General features: G+C 45.1%; 1 protein-coding gene across 7 annotated transcripts in view; it reads right to left on the bottom strand.

Annotated features, from left to right (window-relative positions):
- The window catches only part of TNRC18 (trinucleotide repeat containing 18), a 470,959-nt gene that overhangs the window by 363,286 nt on the left and 84,348 nt on the right, over positions 1-23,325 (bottom strand). For all 7 annotated transcript variants that reach the window (XM_069645534.1, XM_069645537.1, XM_069645536.1 and 4 more), the window contains exons 6-7: positions 8,537-8,639; positions 18-223 (exon numbers count right to left, since the gene is read on the bottom strand). In XM_069645534.1, the coding sequence (XP_069501635.1) occupies positions 18-223; positions 8,537-8,639 (309 nt within the window). The remainder of the gene's footprint in view (positions 1-17; positions 224-8,536; positions 8,640-23,325) is intronic.

Below are 23,325 nucleotides of genomic sequence, written 5' to 3' on the forward strand. Positions count from 1 at the left end.
CCAATATTGATGCTTACCATACGGATGACCAGCCAACCACATGGATGGGCTACCAGTCCTGGGTAGCCAATGGTGATTTCCCAGGTGCGAAGCAGGATCAACAGGCCAGCGCCCTGAACCAGTCAGGGACGGACCACCTGTCACCATCAAATTGGAGTTCAAACCGTTTGTGGCACAGCCAGCAGGATGTAGACGAGCAAAATCAGCCAGTTCCTTGTTTTCTCTGTGTATGGCAAAACAAACATGTTAGCACAATCATCGTCATATGTGCCAAGAGGCATATTTGCTTCAAGAGTTCAGCAAACGTGCATGCAGCAAAACTTAAATCGATCAATGCGGTTAGGCAGAAAGACACTTCCCACATGGTAGCCCACTGTACTTTATGCTAATGTTTGAGGTTTTGACTTGTTTTCTCAGCAAGGTTAGAGATCAAGCCAGACAGTGGTACTGATGCTATGCCTTAAGGATCCATATGCCTACGTCATGTGTCTAGGCTAGTGATGGCTTTTGCGCCGGTGTAAAATGGTTCCATGGACTCCATTTTACCTTGCTGGGTACTTGTTAAGCCCTTCAAGTCATCAAAATGCAGTTTATAGTGGTTTGTTTCGCAGACATGAGGGGGTCACATGTCTATCCCTGGTCCCTGTGTGTGCACGAGGAGCTGGCAAACTTTGGCCACAGAGTTCTGACTGGCATATAGCTCACCTGGGACAGTGTGGATTAATTCATTTGTGTGAAAACTTTACAGACTGCCAAAGTATGCTTGGAAAGGTGGTCTGCCATTGGCTGAGCACCCCTCTTGTTTGAAATATGCTTGGTGTGATTGGATACAGTGCTCACTCACTGGGTTCCAAAGGGTACCAAAAGTCGATCCCCTTGCCCACTCACTTTCTCTACAACTAGAACTCCGACCTTACCCTCTGGAAAGTCTGTTGCTAGAGGAAGGACTGAAATTCATCACGAGTACTCCTCGAGGTCTCGAACAAGAGGGTGGTGAATCTCTGCCTCTCCAAAAAAGACCAGAGGGGACCCTCTGCATTGCTCCTTTGCCCTGATCCAGTTGAGAGAACAAGATCACAGCTTCTGCAAAAAGGCCTCATCTACCAGAAGATCCAAACCAAGCATGCATCACCAGAGAGGAGCATGCCATGACCCTGAACATTCTCCAAGCCAAACCGGCCAGAGTGTCTCCACCACAGAACCCAATGCAAGTGCCCCAGTCTCCCCCACTCAACTAGGAAACTGCAGAGGCCTGCACTGCCTTCGTTCCTGTGAAAGCACTGCCAAACTCATCCTTTCTGGTCAACCTTTTATGTCGGTCTGCTCTCCAGAGCACTTTCTTCAGCTTTTCCTTGCTATCTGCTAGTCGTTGGGGTCTTGCCAAGCCAACCCTTCCTCATAAGCCAGATCCTGGGCAAGAGGACAGACTTGGAGTACTTCATCACCATAAACTGATCACAGCAAACTCCTGTCTGCTCCTCAATCACTGACCCTGGGAATTGACAAATCTATAATAATCATTCTTGGGTAGGCTCTGGGGTTTACCCCTGCAAGTGTGCCGTTGCAAGAGGCCCAAGTGGTGAGCTTCAGGGAATCACTAGTAGCACCAGAGTCAAGAAGATCTACCAGAGAACCCCAACCACAGGGGCACAAGGGAAATCTCCCAAACGAATGCCCCAGAACACGAGAGGAGGGTGTAATGGACATAGTGCAAGGACTTTCAGCATACTGAAGATTAAAAACTGGCAGGCATCGCAATTGGAAAGTGAGAATTGATTTCTGGCAAGTAAGGAAGGGCATGCCTTGTGCATAAGGGGAATTGAGGGGGCGAGTAACTGCCTGGCTAGTAGTTTATAACTTGCCATTTGTACCCGTGAATTGGCATCTAAAGATCATAAAGAAGGTATGCTCCGATCAGCGACTGAAAAGAACAAGTTACTTACCAACTCGTAATGTTCTTTTGATTGGATGTTCCTCCAACGTATTCCTCATCTTAGATGTATTCCATCCAGCTTTGCTGTTCTTCTGAAATTTTTTTCAGCAGAGGGTGCCGTGCGTCGAGTCGATGGTCCCTCGAAGGCCTCCGTTGAGGGTGACATCATCGGGTGTATAAGTAGCACGCGCGGCGCCCGTTGGCCTCAGTCCTGTTTTTCCCCTCTTTTGTATCTGTGATCTTGTACTGTGTAGAGTGTGCCGGCAGACAGGTATCAGCCTTGCGAGATTTGAGATGGCAACCGGGAAAAAAAAATCTACAGAGGGGTCGGTTGGGAGGGCGATGAGGAATACGTTGGAGGAACATCCAATTGAAAGAACGTTACCAGTTGGTAAGTAACTTGTTCTTCAAGTGGATTGTGTCCTCCAACGTATTCCTCATCTTAGATAGGCTCCCAAAGCAGTATTTTGATCACCAATGCCTTTAGATGGCGGAATAAAGCACCGCTTTTCCAAAAGTCAGCTCCCTAGACTGGGAAGCATCCAGGCTATAGAATGTTGAGAAGGTGTGAAGTGAAGACCAAGTTGCTGCTTCGCAAATGGACCTTATCGGGACACCTCTCTGAAGGGCTGTGGGAAAGGCGATGCCTCTGGTGGAATGAGCCCTTAACCCTTCTGGTGGGTCGTTTTGTGCTAGTCTGTAGCATTCTGAAATGCAAAGCACGATCCAGCGTGAAATTGTCCGTTTTGTTACTGATTGACCCAATTTTCTTCCTGTGTAGCCTATAAACTGGTTGTCCACTCTAAGCCTAGAAAGTCTAGAGATGTAAAAGCTTAAAGCTCTTTTTGGGTACAGTCTGTGTAATCTTTCTTCCTCCTTAGAAGGACGAGGTGTAGGATAGAATGAGGGTAAAACAATTTTCTGACTTAAATGAAAATCAGATATTACCTTCGGCAAAAATGATGGTTTAACCCTCAATACAACTCTGTCCTTATGGAACACAGTATAGGGTGGCCCAGAAGACAGTGCCTGAAATTTGCTTATTCTTGCTGATGTTAGAGCAACTAAAAAGGCTGTTTTCCAGGTTAATATTCTTAATGGACACGTGTGCATATGCTCAAAAGGGGCACACATTAAGAATTTTAAGACTAATTTAGATCCCTAATGGCGAGGAGGAAACACAGTGAGACCTTTTAAGAATTGTGTTATCAAAGGAATTTTGAAGTAGGAGCATTCTTCCGATGAGCGCTTGAAAATGGAAAGCGCTGCAAGGTAACCTTTTATTGTTCCGATATTCAGACCTCTATGTGCTAGGGTCAGAAGGAAAGATAGTACTTCCGGAATAGAACATAGAAAAGGATCGACATTCTTTCCCTGCACCAGTTGCTAAACTTTTTCCAACGGCAACGGTACAGAGACTTTGTTGCTGGCGTTCTTGCCGAAAGCAACACCTCCATATCATCATCATCTGGAAGGTTCTAATCCCTGTATCTCAGCATTTCAGATACCAAGCATGAAGGTTGAGTGTTCTGACCTCTGGGTGAAGAACCTGACCTTCCATTTGAGAGAGAAGGTTCTCTCTGTTTGAGAGAGACGAACTGGAGGACAGATGGACATATCTAGAAGTTCCGGATACCCCGTTCTCCTGGCCCAATCCGCAGAAATTAGGATCATGCGGTTCCCGAATCGTCTCAGCCTCCTGATGACCTGAGGAATGACGGGAATCGGAGGGAACATGTACAATAGTGAGAAATTCCAATCCACCACGAACGAGTCCCCCAGGGCTCCTCTCGGGGGAAATTCCCTTGAGCAATACTTTTCGCAATTTCGGTTGGTACTGGTTGCGAATAGGTCTACCGGAGGGGTTTCCCAAAGGGCGAAGATCTCTTGAATGACTTCCTGAGCCAATTATCATTCGTGGGACACCGTGCTTTGCCTGCTCAGAGCATCTGCCGTCATTCTCTTCCCCGGCTAAATGAATTGCCGTTAAAGAGATTCCTTCCTGAATCGCCCAATACCAGAGCTGCATTGCCTCTCTGCACAGGGGTACTGACCCCACACCTCTTTTGTTTAGGTAGTGCATTGCCACTGTGTTGTCCGTCATTATCAGGACATTCTTTCCCCTGACAGGAAGACCTTCAGCGCTAGTCCGATTGCCCTCAGCTCCAAAAGGTTGATATGTAGTTTGGACTGTGATGGAGACCAACGACCGTTTGTCAAATCGTTGGCATGTGCTCCCCACCCCAGGAGTGAGGCGTCCTGTCACTACTGTGATCTCCGGCCATGGTTGCCTAAAAGGTTCTCCCTTTAGGATGTTCTCTGCACAGGTCCACCATAGAAGGTCTTGTCTGACCATGTTTCGAATCTGAAGATCCGTCATTTGACCCGAGAACTGGGACCACTGAGTCTAGGGCCCATTGAAGGGATCTCATCCTCAAGCGTGCCTCTTGCACCAGAAAGATGCAGGATGCCATGAGGCCGAGCAACCTTAAAAAGTCGTAAGCCTGGAGATTTTGGGCATTTTGGAATTTGGAAACCATCTGAAGAATGTCTTGAGCCCTCGTCTTGGGAGGCAAGCTCTTTCCCAAGGATGTGTCTAATGCAGCTCCCATGTACTGAAGCTGTTGGGAAGGTGTCATTTGAGACTTCTTTAAATTGAGGGAGATGCCCAGTTTTTGGAGGAAGTGGCAGGTGACTTTCAGATGATCTAGTGCTTGCTCGGCAGAGCGCGCTCTGATCAGCCAATGATCCAGGTAGGGGTAGACCTGAATCCCCCCCCCCCCTCCTGAGGTGCGCTGCCACTACTACCATTAACTTGGTGAAGACCCTCGGGGCGGAGGTCAACCCGAATGGCAGGACTCGAAACTGATAGTGTGAGTCGCCAACTACGAACCTCAGGTATTTTCTGTGTTTGAGAGGAATCGGCACATGAAAATAAGCATCCTGGAGGTCCAATGACACCAACCAGTCCTGGAGTTGAAGGGCCTGAAGGATGTGAGAAAGGGTAACCATCTTGAACTTGTCCTTCCTGAGGAACTTGTTCAAGTTTCTAAAGTCCAAGATGGGTCTCAGTCCTCCGTCCTTTTTGGCGATCAAAAAATACGGGGAGTACCAACCCTTGTTCCTCTCCGCTGCAGGTACTGGTTCTATAGCACCTTTCTCCAGCAGGGTTAGAACTTCCTGCTGCAGGAGCGGGTTTGAAAGTTTCAACGGGTGTCTCCCTGGTGGATTGCTTTGAGGTTGCTTTAGAAAAGGAAGGCAATAGCCTTGGGCTATTATTTCTAGAGCCCAAACATCTGAAGTAATGGCTCGCCATTCTTGCAGATGCTGCGACAGCCTGCCCCCCACAGGGGTTTTGTGGTGCAAGTCCTCAGAGTGGTTTTGTGGTGGATGTTGCAGCTGCTGATGGCAAAGAGGCTACAGCTGGAGCTGGCTTAACACGTTTTCCTCGTCCACCACGAGTGGCCTTTCTTTGGCCCCTTTGACTGGCCATTCCTCTCGTCTTCCAGTATAAGGTATAATAACGATAGGATCGTCCCCTCCATGATTGCCCTTGTGCACGAAAAGGCTGAGGTTGCCTAATAGCAGCTCCTAAAGATTTGGCCGCTGCTTTTGAGGTCTGCAACCTCTCAAGGCTCTAGTCAGCCTTGTTGCCAAAAAGGGGAGACCTGTCAAAAGGCATGTTCAGGAGGCGGTTCTGTACATCCGGTGTAAAACCCGACTTCCGTAACCACGCAAACCTGCGCATTACCGTGCTAGTGCCCATGGACCTGCTTACACTATCCGCAGTGTCCAAATCAAGATTGAAGGGATTCCTGCATGGCCTCCTTTCCATCACCAACGATGGCTAGGAAAGCTTCCCCTTCTGGTATGTGCTCCGCCGCCATTGCGATGCACTCCCACAGTGTGTACCAAAAATGTTACGAAGGCATGTGGAGTTGGCTGATTTTAATGCCATGGTCCCGGCTGAAAATACCTTCCGTGCCCAACCATCCACACACTTATCGTCCCTGTCTGGAGGGATAGACGGGTACGCAAGTTTGTTGGAAGTTGTGGCTGCCTGTATGACCAAACTCTCGGGAGTTGGATATTTTGACAGATAGCCGGGGGTCGCTAATGGCTGGGCGGTATTTTGACGCGAGGGATTTATTTACCGGAGGAATAGAATCCGGAGTTTCCCAATTCTTGGCCACCCTGTTTTGTAAGGCTACATGAAACGGTAGTACTGGGTCTTCAGTGGGACCATGGTCCAATATGTCTATTAAATCGTCCTGGACGAATTGGGCTGGTGGTCTAGCCCATCCCAAGTAATCTACCACCTTGGTCATTAACTGACGGTAAGATGGACTGGTATGCTCTCCTGGATCTGGTCTACAAAAGTCATTCTCAGGAGAGGTGTCAATGCCACTTTCATTGTGTAAAGACTCAACCAAATCCCTCATTCTGCTTTCCTCTGAGATCAAGCATTCTGGGACATTTGGGGTGCCATATTCCAATCCAAAAGGTACATTTTCCTCCTCGGATCTCTCCTGTTCCTCAAAAATTGAGGTCAAGGATTTGAAAAACTCCTTCCTAGGGAGAGGCTTGAAAACCTTCTCTGGGAGAGGAGGAGCAAGAGGTGTAGTACCTGTCTCTGAAGAAATTACATGTTTTGTAACTTTCTCCTTCTCTTTTTCTGGCTGCCCTGGCTTGGTTGGAGCCTTTGGCGCCGAGGGTTTCGGCGTCGATAAAGGCGTTGACGATGACATAGTGGTCGTCGACAGGGTCTGCATCGAGGCGGCCTTCGACGGTTTCCCCTTCGAGGTGTGATAGGTCTCGGATGGCGGTGACCTCGAGCGGTCAGCTCGACTGTTTATCGCTCGGCGTCCTGGAAGGTTCCCTAGCCTTCCTTTTACGATCATCCGGGCTCGAGGGCGCGCGAGTGTCGGAGCGATGACGCTCCCGGCCGGCTTCCGAAGAAGGCGCAGACCGAGGCTTCGCCTTCTCAAACACCTCCATCATTTTGACCCCGAATGCTTCCCACTCTTCGGTAGACAAATGTTTTGTGGGGCATTTCATTTTCGGAGACTCGTCGGACGACGAGGTGGAGGGAGAACTATGGCGTAGTTTCTTTGACTAAGACGAGCGATGAGAATCGCTTCGGGATCTAGATCGATGCCTTTCGCGTCGAGGAGATTTTTCCCCATGGGGTCTCGACTCGACGCTAGAAGCTTTTCGATCCTTCCGACCTACCTGTAGCTTTCCTCTCCTTTCTCTCAAGGCCTTTCCCGTCATCGCCTGACACTTCGAACAGGCCTCCATGTCGTGGCCTTCCCCGAGACACCACAAACACTCGCGGTGCGGGTCCGTGATCGACATTTTTGAGCCGCACGACTTGCATTTCTTAAAACCCAATCTCTGGGTCGGCGTCGATGACGAGGACATAATTACTTCTCGTTATATTATATTTCTTGACAGAACTCGAGGTGTGTCGAATGTCCGAAGCAACGTAACTGAGGAAAAACAGAACTGAGGCCAACGGGCGCCGCGCGTGCTACTTATACACCAGGTGACGTCGCCCTCGACGGAGGCCTTCGAGGGACCATTGACTCGACGACATCGACGCACGGCGCCCTCTGCAGAAAAAATTTCAGAAGAGCAGCAAAGCTGGATGGAAAACATCTAAGATGAGGAATATGTTGGAGGACACAATCCACTCGAAAGTGTGGTTTGCTACAGCAGCAAAACTAGCTTATACTTTCCGTCTCTAATGGAACTAAGCACCCACCACTATTTAAGATCCGCCAGTGTGCCTGGAAACCATGCAAATGGCAACATCTGTGATATGAATAACATTCAATGCATTTAGAGCATGCATGACATTTTCCTTTTGTTTTAACTGCAATAATATCGCCTCACTTAACCAGGTTACGATTACAAACCTATTCCGCCATATACTGAAGAGAAGGGGTCTTCACATACATACCCATATGCTGCCAAACAGTGTTAAATGTTTATCATCCATGATTGCAGTTAAGTTGCAACATTTTCACACGTCTTCCAAATGGGCTCAATAAAAGCGGTGGAACAGAGCATAAATGCACTCCTGGGGCCCACATATCAATGTTGTACATGGATGGAACCCTCTTCAAAGAACAAAATCAATTTGCATGCTTCCAAACGCCTCCCATTTCGGCAATTGATCTCCCTTCACTCTACTTTAGTGAACAATTTGTCTTATAAATTAGGGAGGAGGAGGCAAGGAATTTGGATTGTCAATTGAGCAAAGATTCGCTCCGAAAGTTTATAGAACAGGGAAAGAGGAGCAAGGAGAAAAAAAATTCAACCTCAGATTTAGCATAAGGACTAGTGTGGAAGTACTTACTTCTTAGTTGGAATAGTGTCCGATGAAAAAACATGTGACATACATTTACAACAGTCTGTAAATGCACTGCGTTAATGTAAGTTGTACATGGATGAAATTTATCTGGAGTCGCACCACTCACAGGAAAGCAGTTCCAGGGCCTTAGCCGAACGGGGGAAAATCAGCTGTGTTTAAGTACATGTTTTGCCAAATAACGAGTACCTTACATCCCTGAAAAAGGTTTTCAATCCATCACTCACCTTAGCAATTTCTCCTGATCTCTTTCCAGACGTCCCGCCAGGAGGCGCTCATCCCGATGTCGATTGCGGTCATCACATGGGTCATCCTCTGCTCGGCCAGGCCCTTAGGCAGGAAAGGGGGCAAATAACAGTATTATGTGGTAAAATGTGTCAAACTTCTGTATTTAAAAGTGAAAATAGGGTTATACTATATATATAAAATGTAGGTTCTTTGGGCAGATACTTTTATAACTGCTGTAGCCACGAAAACAACTCAGCACAGTTAGGACTGTCATGTGTCTCACAATCACAGGGAAGGATTCTCCTCCCCTCTAAACCCACCCACCTTCAATGAGGAGATTTATGTCCAACAGAAACAGTCCCTTAAAAATCTAAACAGGTCTACATCCACGCATTCAGACATTGTGAAGATAAACTCAGACGCCAGCAACCGTCGCCTTAATTCCCCGCCCCCCCCTCAGCAACATAGCTTCCTTCCATTGGGAATCATCTCCTCAGCAGCCTCCCATAACCCCCCCCTCACCCTCCCAGACCACAAATAATCGATCACACTCATCACACTCGTCTGAAATGCACTTTCATCAATGCCTGATCCGTCGCAAAAAATGTCACAGCATATACAAACTAATCTCATCTGAATGCAGCAACATACTTTTCATCACCAAAACCTGGTTAGCCCAGAACTAAGACTGCACATGAAGCCCCACCCCTGGGATGCAACCTCAATGTGCAGAACAGGGCTAGCAAGGAAGGTGGCATAGCCATCCTTCACAAATCATCGCTATCAGCCGATCAGTCAGATGAAGAAGCCTGCAACACAGACTGCAAATCTCTCCTGGTTAAGTTCTTGGTTAGCCCCACGCAAACTCAGCTTCCTGCTCATAAATCAACCCCTGCCCCCAGGATAAAACCTAAGCTTTGCGGTATCCTCAATAAACTGCCTAGCAGCTATCAAGTAAAATATACTGCCAATAACAAACCCTACTAAAAACCCACCCTATTGCGTACACCTCTCAAACGCTGAACTAAACTCTACTACAACAGCATCACAAATCGCATGAACTTCACAACACCGCAATAACATAACATGGCGGCCAACAACCGAACATCACACCTACGCTCAGTGAACGGTGTATCAGAAACTGAAGCTGCCAACAGCACATCACAGCTCTCTTGCAGTTTTTCCCCCCACTCAATCCTACTAACCTCCCCTCCCTGCATAGCAGATCTGCCAGAGCGCCAAGAGACCACGCATGTGGCAACAGTGCACAGTTAAGGAACTGTTAACATAACATCATGGTCTCCCACCCCCACACAGTACTAGGCAGGACTCAAGGGGTACATGCGTGCGTGTGGATGGGATCTCCCCACCCCCACTTTTTTCCAGCAGGCACCTCGATATGCTTATTTCTGGGGACCCCTTTTTTCAGTCAAGTAGTTCAGAAAATAGAGTAGGCACGTATCTTCACATTTCACACAAACTATTGGATAACACAGCAAAATCAAAGATAAGCTCCATCTCAGCTTAAGGTACATATAACCCAGCACTTTGTTGGACACCTGTCGCAGGCATAGCTATACACATTACAATGTGGCTACGACTGAAATTATGTCTAGATGGACACTTACATAGTCGCCTCCTTACACCAGACTTGCCTAAACACCTGCCGTTAATATACAGTCACAACCTACGACAAATTAGGTCTAGCTGGACACAACGGGTCTGTTGCACTAGTGCACTCTTGTGACCTCCCTCCACACCCATGCACATGCCTGTCTTCTTGGGTTGCTTATTGTAGCCTAGCCAGCCCATCCAAGTCCTAATCTTCGCCAAATGCACACATGCATTCTAAACCTCAGAGATTAACTCTGGACTGCAGTCCCCGAGGGCACTCCCACCATAAGCATGTTGAGACTATATTAATGCTAAAAGGCACTGTATAAATGGCAACACAAAATCAACCATCCTTACGACCAAATGCTTCGCTTTGTTTAAGAAGACCATTGCCAGAATGTTTTTGCTTTTTCTACCAAGTCAGTGGAGAGTAGCGTTATTGAAATACTAGCCATTCCCGGCATAACAAACGCCGTATCTAGCATATCTTGAAGGTCAATATTAGTTGGTAATTCATAGGGTCACTTCTGTCCCCCTTTTTAAATATCAGAATTACCACTGATCACTTCCAGGTCCCTCTGACTTACTATGTGATATACAAGGCTACACATATTGGCAACCGTCTTCTTTTGAATTTGAAAGGCATATTTGTATCAGATTGAATGAAAGGTATGCACGGTATAAGAACAGTATCTAAGTTCCAAAAATTACACAGGCCTTTATGTGTAGTCTTTGTAGATGCGCAATTGTCAACCTTTTCATTGCAGAGTCCCCCGTAATTGCACATTGCGTAGTAGCATAATTACAGCACCTACTTTCAGTTTCAGCTCGTGACAAGGCAGTCATCCTATAGCGTTTCGCTCTTTAGAGTAATTAACTGGTCATTGGACACTGGAACCGCTGTGCCCTATGTGAAGAGAAGTGGGGGTGGAAAGAAGTAACTTGAAATGATTCTGAATGTTTGCGATAGTGGAGGGTGAAGGTGACTGCATAGAACCGGGTCTCATTTTTTTTGTTGAAATGATAGCTGTTGAATTGGAAGGGCACACAGAGGTGCAATTTGGACAGCAAAGGGTAACCCAACGCTGATGAAGTGCATCAGATATATATGGTTCAGGCAGACGAGAGCCACCACAACCACTTCCCATCTCAAATTGGGGTCAAAGATATTATCAGTGTTGGACACTCTGGTTTACAATGGAGATATCCTAGTTGTACTAACACTGCAAGGAAGCCTGTAGCACACAACGTTAGTAGTGTTGCAGAGGTTGCAATTTGTGCATCTTTTGAAGTAAGGAAAATGTTTGAAACATCTTCAGGCTAGTCTCAGCAGGATGCAATACAAGGTTTTCTAAGCTTTCAAAGTCTCTGGTTTTCTCCCACTGTTATTAGTAAAACTTGGTAGTCTTGATTGTCATACGTTTTTCCAGTTCCGACAGAACCTAGACAAAACTTTCCTTTGCTGGACTAATTGGAATTTCATATCTGTGGCTCTTGACCATTATTAGATAACTGTGCTGCTTCCGTTGTGATGGTAATGAAGAATTTTCTTCTGATCCTACAAGCTGGTACTCTTAGCACTGCGGAAGGTCCAAAGATACAAGTGCTTGGTCGGTGGTGTGACTGGCATTAGGGGGATGCATGTCCTATTCTTCTCCACCCTGCAGTTAGGATTTAGAACAGCTAAATAAATTTGGCAAAATATTGTTGTATAGGTTGACAGGTGAAAAATGGCAGTGGACTAGTGTGCCAAATCTTACTGACTTTTGTCCTTAGCCCTGTAATGGTAAAATGGAAGAAAACTATTTTCTGCACGAACTTGCATACCGAATTATGAATGCTTTTTTTTTAATTCTTACTGTATTTTAAAACAATGGTGCATTTATCTAAATATTTCCTACCATGGTATAACCCATTGTTAAAAGTTTTATCTTGCAGCATTTCATTGAGCATTTTTGTGTCTTTTAAGTATTCTCTAACAATTTAGTCTCGCCAGATTTATGGTGGATAACACCATTTAGGAATATCCAATCTATGCAGAAATAAAAGATTGGCTAGTTGAGAATATTATGGACATAATTTATTCTCATTTGCGATAGGTTTCAAGATGTGCACAAAGGTCCTTGTGTGTTGTATTCACTGTACTGCATACTAATGATTAATATAGATGCACTCAGTAGCTTCTCAGAAAACAAGTGTACACTGCAGTGCTGATCCACATATTGCATCAATGAAATTCTAATCCCAACAGTGATTTGAAATGTTGAAGTCAATTTTGAGCTATAGTCATGATTTAACACAATAATTAAATGCACTCGTTGCAATAAGTACATGTAGGCACACATTTTCTAAAAGATGAGTATAGACAGTTAGTGAGACCAGGACGCAAAGTGTGCACTCGCCACTGGCTAATGATAATTGACTCATGGCAAATTAAAATATTGTCTGCTGTGCGAATTTGTAAAGCTGAGCGGTCTTTAGGGTCGACTACCAGCTTGCAACTTGTCACCCTTCAGTGGACCATTTAGTTCAGTGTCATTCCATTCGTTTTATTTTGACTTTTTGGTACCATCATACAAAAACTTCGATCAGATAGAATAATTAGTTTACAAAACATTGAAAAAAAAAACAGCCAATGTAATAACAAAAACACATTAGATTACTTTGAATTTCTAAACCTTGTTCCAACACCACCAAGCCTTATATCAATAATGTGCATTTATATGCATTTCATATAGGTCGCTTGTTGACTTACACAAATATCTTGCATGGTCCAATGATCTCAAACCATAGTAATTAAAAAGTCTTAAATAATCGGCACTGCAAATCAGTATAAAAAAGGCATAAAAACAAAATGCTTAAGACTCCAAATCTCAGTTTAATGAATAAAAGTCGTACAAAGTGGGGTGGAAGATGATCCAGATAAACTTCAACATTATAAGACGTTTTAATCAAGGAGATCCATTTCAGGTCATCTACTCCGCAAATCTCTCAAATATTCTCTGGCACTCGCGCATATTAGGTTTCAGTCAATGAATTATAAATCTAGCTGGGAGAATCACAATAATTAGGTCAATTTCTTTCAAAAAGTGTCCTTTTAATACATCTCCCAAAAATAGATGCATTTTTCTGAGCTGATCAACCACAGTTATAAATTATGGCATGCATCCATCGGCTTGAGAAATGGTGTGTGGTGTGCATGTGGATAACGGAGGGGAAAGCGACGTCATGCTTGGCTAGTAACTTGCAATTTGAACCCCTGGTTGGATAAGCTACTTTCCACTGCAGATCCAACCTTGAGTACCTCCTCCAAGGCTCCTTTATTTGAAGTGGTCGATCTCTATTTCATGGTACAAAGCACAGCGTGTAGGGGCTGGGTGCAGCGGTTAGGGTGTTAGGAATCCTCTCAGTCTTCCTGCACCTCTCTACGACTGCCCCAAGACATACAATAAGAGAGAAAGGAGAGAGTACCCTAGGGAAATCCACTACTTCCCTCAAAATCGGAGGGTCACATTGCTGCACAGCAAATTAACCACACCAATCTTTAGTAATGTGATGTACCTGAAGTGTTCACAAGTCACAGGCCTTTTATGAAACAGGCATAGCAGCAATCCAGTACACTGCCAGGAAGCAATGGTGTCTACACCAACCGCTGGAAGGTTATCTGGATATGGCCTGCTCCAGATAAGATTTTAAAGTGAGAGTATTTTACTCACTATTTCCAGCCCTAGGAGTAAAAGTGGCTGATACACATCTTAGCTGTAGGGCCGGTTGCACAGATGTCTTGCAATGACAAGGGAGAGATTTAAAAAACAAGGCAACAGATAAAAAAGGATGGTTTGTGTCACGTTACCAACCCTAGATACTAGGGATTCTCTAAAACATTACAGGAGTTGAACACAGCAGGATTTTAAGAGAAATGCCAAAAAAGAATCTTGATGATATCCGAGTAACCCAACTGTGCTCCTTTCTTTCCAACCATGTCTAGAATGCACAAAATGAGGAGAACCCAAAAAGAGCAAACACCTTTGCATACAGAATTTACTATGGATACAACCACTTACTCGCCCCATGTTCTCTGTACTGGATACACTAGGCATCAATCATACTGGAGGAAGAAAGCCAAACACTAGCCCTCCCCATGTCCAGGTCACTGAAGTTCTGGTAACCGAAGTACCACCGATATGTTTACTAACTAAAGAAGTTCATATACAGCGCGCACACACACCCGAAGGTCTCGGGGCACTCACCTGCCAAAGAAACAAAAACAGAGGGTTGCAGGAGCAACTATGATGTATCATTTATAACGTGCCTGTACACACATTGTTTCTAGGCGCAAGTACCTCTGCCCACCCCTTCCACCAACCACACCTTCAATCCGCATGGTGTACTCAACAAGGCTCCCCGATTGAGGATGTGGCATTTATTTGTTTACTTTGATAAATTAAGAAATTAGGTCAGTGGTTCTACACGTGTGTGGGATGTGGGGGCAATAAGGATATCTAGGGATCCCCTAAAAGCCATCTAAAACTTTGCCATGGCCTCATTAAATTCGAACAGCATGTAATTGTTACATAGAATACATTTTGAAGAAAGCAGACTTGGGAGTCAACCAAATCGATTTCTATATCCTGGTCTAAGAGTTTGCATTAATGGTTGGTTGTTTTCTTTTTAGTTTTTTTTTTTTTTAAGTGAGCGCTGTATATGTATGTGGAGAATTGTGGGGGTAAGTGACTATGCCTGGCAAGTAGACTGGATACACACAATTCTCCATCCCAATCGCTGCTCTACACAGGTGTATACCCCCCACTTGACCCACAATTATCCCAGCTCATCTGCTCACCCCCCCAACCTACGCCCATTTCCCAGGACAGCATGTTTTAATGTTCCCGTCCCGGTTAGATAAAAACTATCAGACTCAAAATGGGCTCTCTGGCCACCTAACTATTTACTCCTCTTTCCACCTTTCTATCTGGAATCATTTGAACCACCACTTTCCCGCATCCAAATATTTTGAGTCCTTTTCTTTTTTGCATTCTGCATGAAATACAGTCACTGAACACATCCAAAGACAAATAAAAATGAATAACGACACACTGTGCCGAACTTACTATTTATTGCGTAAAAATCCGTCCAGTGGTTTTCACAGCACACTTGTTCAAGTAAAATACCTCTCCATGGGGATAAGGATTGGGTGTAATTCGAACACAAAATGTTTTCCTTACTTAACGTTTGAACCATTCTAAGAATTCCCCGCCAAAATGTCTAGTCCAGTGCCAGATGACGACAGGTATAGCCAAATCTGTCCAGTGAGTCAAAATGTAGGTAGCAACAGAATGTTGGGCAAAGTAAGACAGCAAAGTTATGGTGGGTTTAAGACTTGGGGGCGGGACTTCCACTTGAAACGTAGAAGTAGACATTACCAGACAAGTCGCACAGCACAGTGCCACCCAATAGCCATTACGTGAAGTTCAGAGTCAAATGGGCAAAGCATTGAATATGCAAATTGGTATTTGCTCCAGGAAACGTCTTTGTATATAGGACAGTGCTATATTAGATGTAGCATTTTTCAACCCAAAGCTGCCAAAAATATAAAGCGTGAGCGCCTGGGGGGGGGGGGGGTAGCCCCACTCTCATAGAAAGAAAAGGAGCACAGACAATCGGTCGATCACAATGTATCTGCCAAACGAATAGCCTTCAAAATAACCAACTACGTAGAAACAAACACCTTCATCGATCCGCATCAAGGACTTAAGTCAGCCATTCTACATATTTTCAGCTCTAAACATAACTGACGTAGTAAAACCAAGGCAGGTTCATCAAAGCACTTCTTAGGTTATTTTTTAACATGTAATTTGCAACACAGGTATAGTTTTCTGGAAAAGATTGATTCTGTAATGGTTTTGATGGGACATTGAGATAATTCACTCTGAACGGCTTACTCCCTCAGATACAATATATACGGACACCAGAACGTGAAAAACTAGCACTGCAATATTGTCTCAATGAATAAGCAATGGGTACATATTGGAGGGACCTAAACATTGCCCCGGTCACAGCCATCCTGCTCTCAGCCCCGCGACAGAGAAACCAGAGATGCACGTCACTTGTAGTCCCCCTCCTCTCCTTCATAGTTATATCGTAGGTCACAGACGTTACTCGACCAGACAGCCATTCAGACCACACCCAGATGATGTCAAAGAGACTAGGCTGCTATCGATAGAGAAAGACTCACTGCATGACATAGGTACATTAGACATGTAGTATATATGCATCCATGCACAAAGACATTTTAGTTTATTGCGTTTAGACACAAAGGATATGCTTAGGACTCACATAGCTACATGGTTCACACACATACTCTTTTGCTGAGCACAAAACTGCAAGACACACGAGAATACAGGTAAACAGCTGGCCAACGCTTAATGCATTTAACGATGACAGCCATTAAAAAACAAGAAGCCACAGATACATTGAAATTAATGGGAGAAGCTTTAAGAGTTCAAGATGCATGGAAAGCCGACATGCTGGGCAGGACAGGCTTCCAGTGAAATCACTGTGCACAGATAGCCATGGACACACAGAGAAGGGAAGTTTCCAGATAAGCAGAGGGGCAGAGCACCTGCAAGAAACCAAAGCTAAAAACCTCATAATTACAGGCAGTAAGGCTCTATTTCGTGGTCCCTAAACCTGCCAGACAGTGCCTATTCACTGGGCTAGATAGGGATGGCTATTCCCATAGAGCTGAAGGCAGTGTGATACAAATTAACAGGTTCAAAGGCAAATGTTCTGTCTCAAAGCCTAGTAGATCAGAGATGGTAACTTAACTGGAGCATGCTTCACCATTGTTCCCATTACCTTCAGTTGTTGCACCCTACTTGGTACCTGTTCAAGGATTTAAGGTGAAGACCCCTTTTGGTCCAAACCCCGTTCACCACTCACGCAAAGCTTACACTATACAACATGGGCTAACCACCTTTCACTAACTTGGAACTCTACATTCAATACTTTCAGAGGTGGTCTCAGGGAGGAGCCACCAGATATGGTTCAGCCAATAGGTGTACTTATCCATTTGTAGTTTGCCTCACTAACCAATCCATTCCCCCGTTTTTGCGCACGGCATGAGGTAAAGATGGGTGGAGGCTGTGTGGGAAGAAGCAGGGCACCAGACGAGCGAGGTGCGCATGTGTCCCTGCAGGCGTGGCACAGTAGGTGGAGCTGGGAGGAAACATGGCAGCGGGGGAGGCAACCAGGATAGAAGACGGTATTGTCTCGGCAAACAATGCATATGTTGGGGTTAGCCAGTGCGACCAGTGTGCTAATCCAAAGGAACGCTCGATTCTGAATCTAGCGTCTGTGTGCTTGAAGATGCAATGATGTTCATGTCCACGGTTCCTCCACTCGGAATAAGAGCAGCGATGTCCAGACACTGCCGGTCTTCGTTTTTAGTGTTATGACAGACCCATCAGGAACAATTAGTTTTACTTTCAAAACATGTCCCGCCGTACACCGTTTTTTCTTATTAATGAGACAATTCGCCCTCTGCACAAAACGGTTATTGTCTTGCAGTCAATGCCTATTTTGTCCATACATTGCATGATGCTTGTAGCACACATACATTGGAAATCAAGTATAGATAGAGGAAAGGCTCAGCCAGCATTTCCTTGGAAACTAAAGCCGAAAAGTAAATACTTCAAATGTTGCTCTTCAAATGCTACAGATAGTCATCTAAAGCATGCTTTCTCTTTCTGAAAAAGGTCTACAAAATCAAAAGTCTACACGCTCAGTGCAAGCAAGCTAATGTTAGGAGTTCTCGGCACACTGGAGACTAGGGAAAAGGGGTACCCTTATTTTCTATACTAAGGCTAACACCCAATGCTTAGCAACGAACCTGGAGGTCTGCTCGAATCCAACCCTTGTTTGCAGTCGTTTTGTACAGAAAAGTACCTTTAATGCAGTCTGGAAGATTTAGTCAGTGCCCCTTTAACATACCGATCACAATATTTGCGACAAGCCTTGGTTGAAGTAACAAATAGATGCGAGACAGAAGAACGACCTCTGACAAAGTTTCAAACTAGAGGACAGGATGGCTGTACAGGAGGGAAAACGCTAAATATGATATCAGTTTATAGTTTGGGCTATTCGGTGGCGATCCAAAACTATTGCTTTAGAGTACAACTAGAGAGAAATGGAGTACGAGGAGGAACAAAAAGTAATTTCCCTCCCTCTCCCCCTCTGACTGCCCATTGCCATGCAAATCCGTATGGCCATTCCCACCCATTTCCTGCCCAAAACACACTCCTGGGATCTCTGAGCTAGCTTTCTGCCTTATCAAACCGTGTGCTCGAAGTGCTTGTCAGTGTTTTTTCAAAGCAGTCCCAGTTAAAGACTTGATTGGGTCTATAAACACGCTACTGGTGTAATGTCTTAAGCAGGTCTGCCTTCAGCCCCTCATTTATAGGTACTTCAACTGAAGTCCCGTTAACAGTTTTGACTGGTCTATATGTATTAGGCATTTAATGCTTTTCCCATGCCTACACAAAGCCTAAACTGTTGACGTTGCTGGTTTATTTCTGAGTCTGAAAAATTAAAAGTTCTTCTGTAGGCTCTGGTGTCCACGGTCCCGTTTGAGGACATAATGGTAACCAATGGCACGTCCTATGGTCCTCAGAGCAGTTTTTCTATACAGTGCCGATAGATTTCTTGGAGCACAGGGGGTGCATCAACAAATTAATTCAAAGTAAAAAAAGACCAGTTCCTAACACTTTCAAAAATATAAAAAGGTACCGTTTGTATTGCCCTAATCTGTAGGAACTTCTATTGCTAGGTCACAATTCTAAGGAGACCTGAACGAAAACTGTCTTTGTGCACTTACAGGTTGTACATTTATGCCTAAAATAAAAAAAAGATACGTGCTGCATCAGGAATATAAAACTAAATCCTTCTTGGCAAGTAGGTCCAAAATCAGTTGATTCACACTTTAATAAATTAATAGCATGATAACCCTTGCTTATTTGAAATATATGACCATGCATGTGCTCATCAATATGTCGACTAGACGCATTAGCCTTCATAGTGGTACACTATATTGTGTTTAAGTATAAATGACTCTAGATCCCGAAAATAATTTACTACAACGGGAAACTACCAATTTACTATATTATTGACTATTTTTCTTGGCAACCTCTGTAGGTTATGGTATTTGTACAGTGTCTACTGCCATTGGTACGGTGTTTTAGCGCTGCAAGGATGAACGCCCGTTGGAAGACTGTATTCGGAGGATTGAGAAGTAATGAAAGGGGTTGCAAATGCGTGTGTGCATTTATAGCCATAACATAAGTGGGGAGTGGCTAGCTCCCTAATAGGCACATAATTGTCAGGTGAGCGGACGGTTGCTGTGACAAATTGTCAAAGAATCCGAGGGTTCGTAAGAGTTGTGCTATGTGAATGGCTGGACCGAATTTTGCATTGGACTCTACTGTAATCTATGGGAGGTGCCATTCAGATGGAGGGTGATGCATGTTAAGGTTGGGTGTACAGCAGATATTTGTGGCTGTGTGGACCGCACCCCCGGTGGGGCCTAGCTGTATTCCCTGGGATGCAGTGCAGGAGGGTCTGGATTCCTGGGATGCAGTGCATGAGGGTCTGAATGAAGGACTGAAACAAGGGTGGCCAAAACACTAAAGTTGCAAGATTAAAATAGCAAAGGCACCCCTGGAAACACTGCAGGAAGAGAAACTCGAGTGAAGCAAAAACTCAACAGTGGCGAGATCAAAGCAGCAGACCTACATTTGGAGCATTGGTGGGGGAGGTCTAGGGATGCACGTGGGGCACAATATAAACAATGGTTAGTTTCACTGAATCCTACATTTGCAACTCTTATGAAAAGCACAATACCAGTGTGGTAACGACGGCAGTGGCAAGAATAAATGCCGTCTCTAACCTGGAAGTAGTTGTATATGGATAGCATAGCATCCCTGCAGGCTTAGGGCCACAGGGAAATGGCGATGGTATGCGCCTGGAGGAAGCACCCTTATGTGCCCTGGGCACGTTGGCCGGGGGGGGGTGTTCCGACAAGTAGCTTAGTCGGCTGACCGCAAGCACTGCCCCAATCACAAGGCAGTGGGGCAGGTGGAGGGGGAGACAGGGCCAGGCAATGAACGCTGAAGCGCACGGAGGCTCAGGGGGCACGAAGAGATGGACAGCGTCCCTAGAAACCACGCAACCGTCGACCCTGCGAAATCCTTCTTGTGGGGAGATGAGGCAGCAAAGGAAAGAGGATTTGCCCGATGGGGAACCAGAGTAGGTGTACCCGACTCATGTGAAGAAGTTTACTGGTTTTACATTTGGTTCATACACCAGTGTTTTGTTTTTTTTTAAATTTGGTCAGGTTACTGTGACCTAACTTTTAGGGCTGGTTATTTGAATGGTAAGGACAACCCCTGGTTCCATTCAATAGACAGCACTTGCTTTTAAGGACTAGGATCCTGCTACATTACAGCAGCGTAAGGACACATACACGCGAACCAGTTTACATAGCAGAGAAAAAACACTTTTTGGCAGTTCAGTTCAGCTTTCTAGTGTGCACCATAACAATTCCCCACCAGCAAGCATAGAGCAACACAGAAGTTAATTTGTCAACGGAGCAAACAGTAAGATAGTCAGCCATTCTGCAAAGGTTTAACAAAGGCGACATTGGCAAAGCGCTCATCTGACATGTTATAGGCTTTTAGAGTAATATTGCAAGGCTTTGGTTCAGGTGGAACGTAAGCAAAGCTGAATAATAAACTACCAGGTATGCAAACGTTGCCATTTGGTATAGTCGCGCCAAAACAAACATCACTTAAGGTGGCGCATTCCCAGGTGCCAGAATATAGCATGACGTTAGCACAAAAATAGTGCAGCAATAGATTGTATATTCCGGCATAACCTGCTCCCCAAAATGTATCATAAGACCAATCATAACAGCTTAACACAATTACCTAAAAGAACGACAACCATCCAGTAAGAATACCCCACCATCTATAAAATCCTCACAGCATCAACACATGCATTTCGTCTGTCCTAAGAGCCGTTTTACGACACTGGTTCAGGGGACACACTTAACCGGGTTGTGTGTGGTAAAGATGCATAACCATAGAGCGAGCTACTTACGAGGCCTGGAACCATTTTTAAAGACGTCATAGGAGATTGCATACTTGTTGGTAACTCTGAAAGACGGAATTTTACTATTCGGTGGGTCGGCAAGTTTACAGCCAACATACATGCATGCATGCATGTAAGACCACTCAACCATGCGGATTATCTTTCGTCTTTGTTGGAGGAGTGGAGCCTCATCCGCTTCCCCATCCATTCCATAATAGTTCAAAGGGAAAAGCCCATCATGGAAAAAGAAGGTATACACTGATCTCCCAGACTGTTACTGAGCAGGCTAGATTTCCTGTAGATTATCCTAATTTCCACCCAAAAGTCTAGAGAGTTAATTTTCAGCTCCAACTCAATCGGATTAATCCATTTAAATATTTTAAGGCCACACACCTTTGGTCTAGAGCAGAGATGGTGGACTCACCACATCAGCCTCTAGTTTGTATGATATCAATGTGTCTGTGGATGGAACAATGCATTTCAATAGGCATTTACATATCTGCGGTCATATTGAAAAGCAGTCTGGAGAGGGAGAGATTTTGGGGGGGGGGCGATTTGGAGGAGATGAAGAGGCACTTTGGACTCATGCCATAACTCAATTACAGTCTGTGCTTGCGACATGGCCTCTATGGGAGAAGGTGACTGCAGGGTGGCAAGCAGTCATGTTTAGTTGTTGCCTCTACTTGCTGTTGAGTAGGGTATGACTATTGCCGGGGCTTTCTGGCCCATCAAACAAACAAGCCCCAATTTTTGGCATAGCTGAATACTTACTGCTGTATCTCAAATCTAGGCATTTTCCCCACTTTCCAGGTATCTCAAACCTAGGTGTTTTCTACTTACTGATGTGTTCAATCTAGGAATTGTCCCCCTCCAGCACTGTATACCAGTTCCAATGGTCTCCATACTGCTCCTGTGTTTCCAATCTAGGTGTTCTTCCCTTAGCAGCTCTATTTCACTTATGTGTTACGCAAACTGCAGTTTTTTTCTGCAATTCTAGGTGTCGTACCCTCTAGCACTGTGTTTCAGCTCTAAGTGTTTCCTTACTACAGCTACGGGCCAATTCTGGGTGCTCTCCCACTGCTGTTTATTTAGCAAATTCTAGGTGTCAACCGCAGCACATTGTGTCCCAGTTGTAAGTTAGGTATTCTGAAACACAGGAGCAGTATGGGATCTGGGTCTTCATCCCCCTAGCTACTTTATTCCACGTTAAGGTGTCTCTCCATATGCGGTTATTCCAATCCTAGGTGCCTCCCCCTCTAGCTTGGTGTTCCAGTTCTAGGTCTCAACACAACTGCTGGATGTTGGTTCCGGGTGCTCATGAATCACACCTTTACTCTGCCACTAACCAACCCTACTAAAAAAGCACCCTTCTGCATACACCTCAAACCCTGAGCAAAACAACCCATACAACACAACAAATCGCACGCACTACACCACAATGAAAAACCACACATAGCCTCGCCCAACAGCACATGTTGGCTATTAACCAAAAACACACCCACACGCAGGGCCAACAGCACATCACAGCTCTCTTGTGCTTTTCCCCCGCACAGTCCTACTTAGCCCCTCCTCACCCGTTGCTTTACAGATCCACCAGAGCGCCAGAAACCACACGGGTGGCAACAGTGTGCGGTCTAAGAACCGTTAACATAGCATGATCCAAGTACACTGCAACCAGAAGGTAAAAACCACAAATTACACGGACGACTGTCACCTCTGCTCCCCAAAGCAGGCCAATGACAGGGAGCAGATTTTCAGGCTTTTCAGCTAAAATGATATTGTTAGCCCACTTTTAGGAACCATTAAAAAGAAGAAAAAAAATCTGATCCCACGGCTACTAGCGAATGAACATATCCCTAGAATGCACCTTCTACAGCACTGCATCAGACTGCATAACACAAGTGCAGGGAACATGGCAGTGGACCGCTTCAAATGCAGAAAAGGAGGGCCTATGCACCAACATCAAAGCAATGGAAATTCAGAAAAGGCAGGGCAATGCAATGCTCTGCAAATAGCTCTCAAGAAGGGC

This window comes from Ambystoma mexicanum, chromosome 2p (assembly GCF_040938575.1).
Source record: "Ambystoma mexicanum isolate Mex_15411 chromosome 2p, UKY_AmexF1_1, whole genome shotgun sequence".
Taxonomy (NCBI): Eukaryota; Metazoa; Chordata; class Amphibia; order Caudata; family Ambystomatidae; genus Ambystoma; species Ambystoma mexicanum.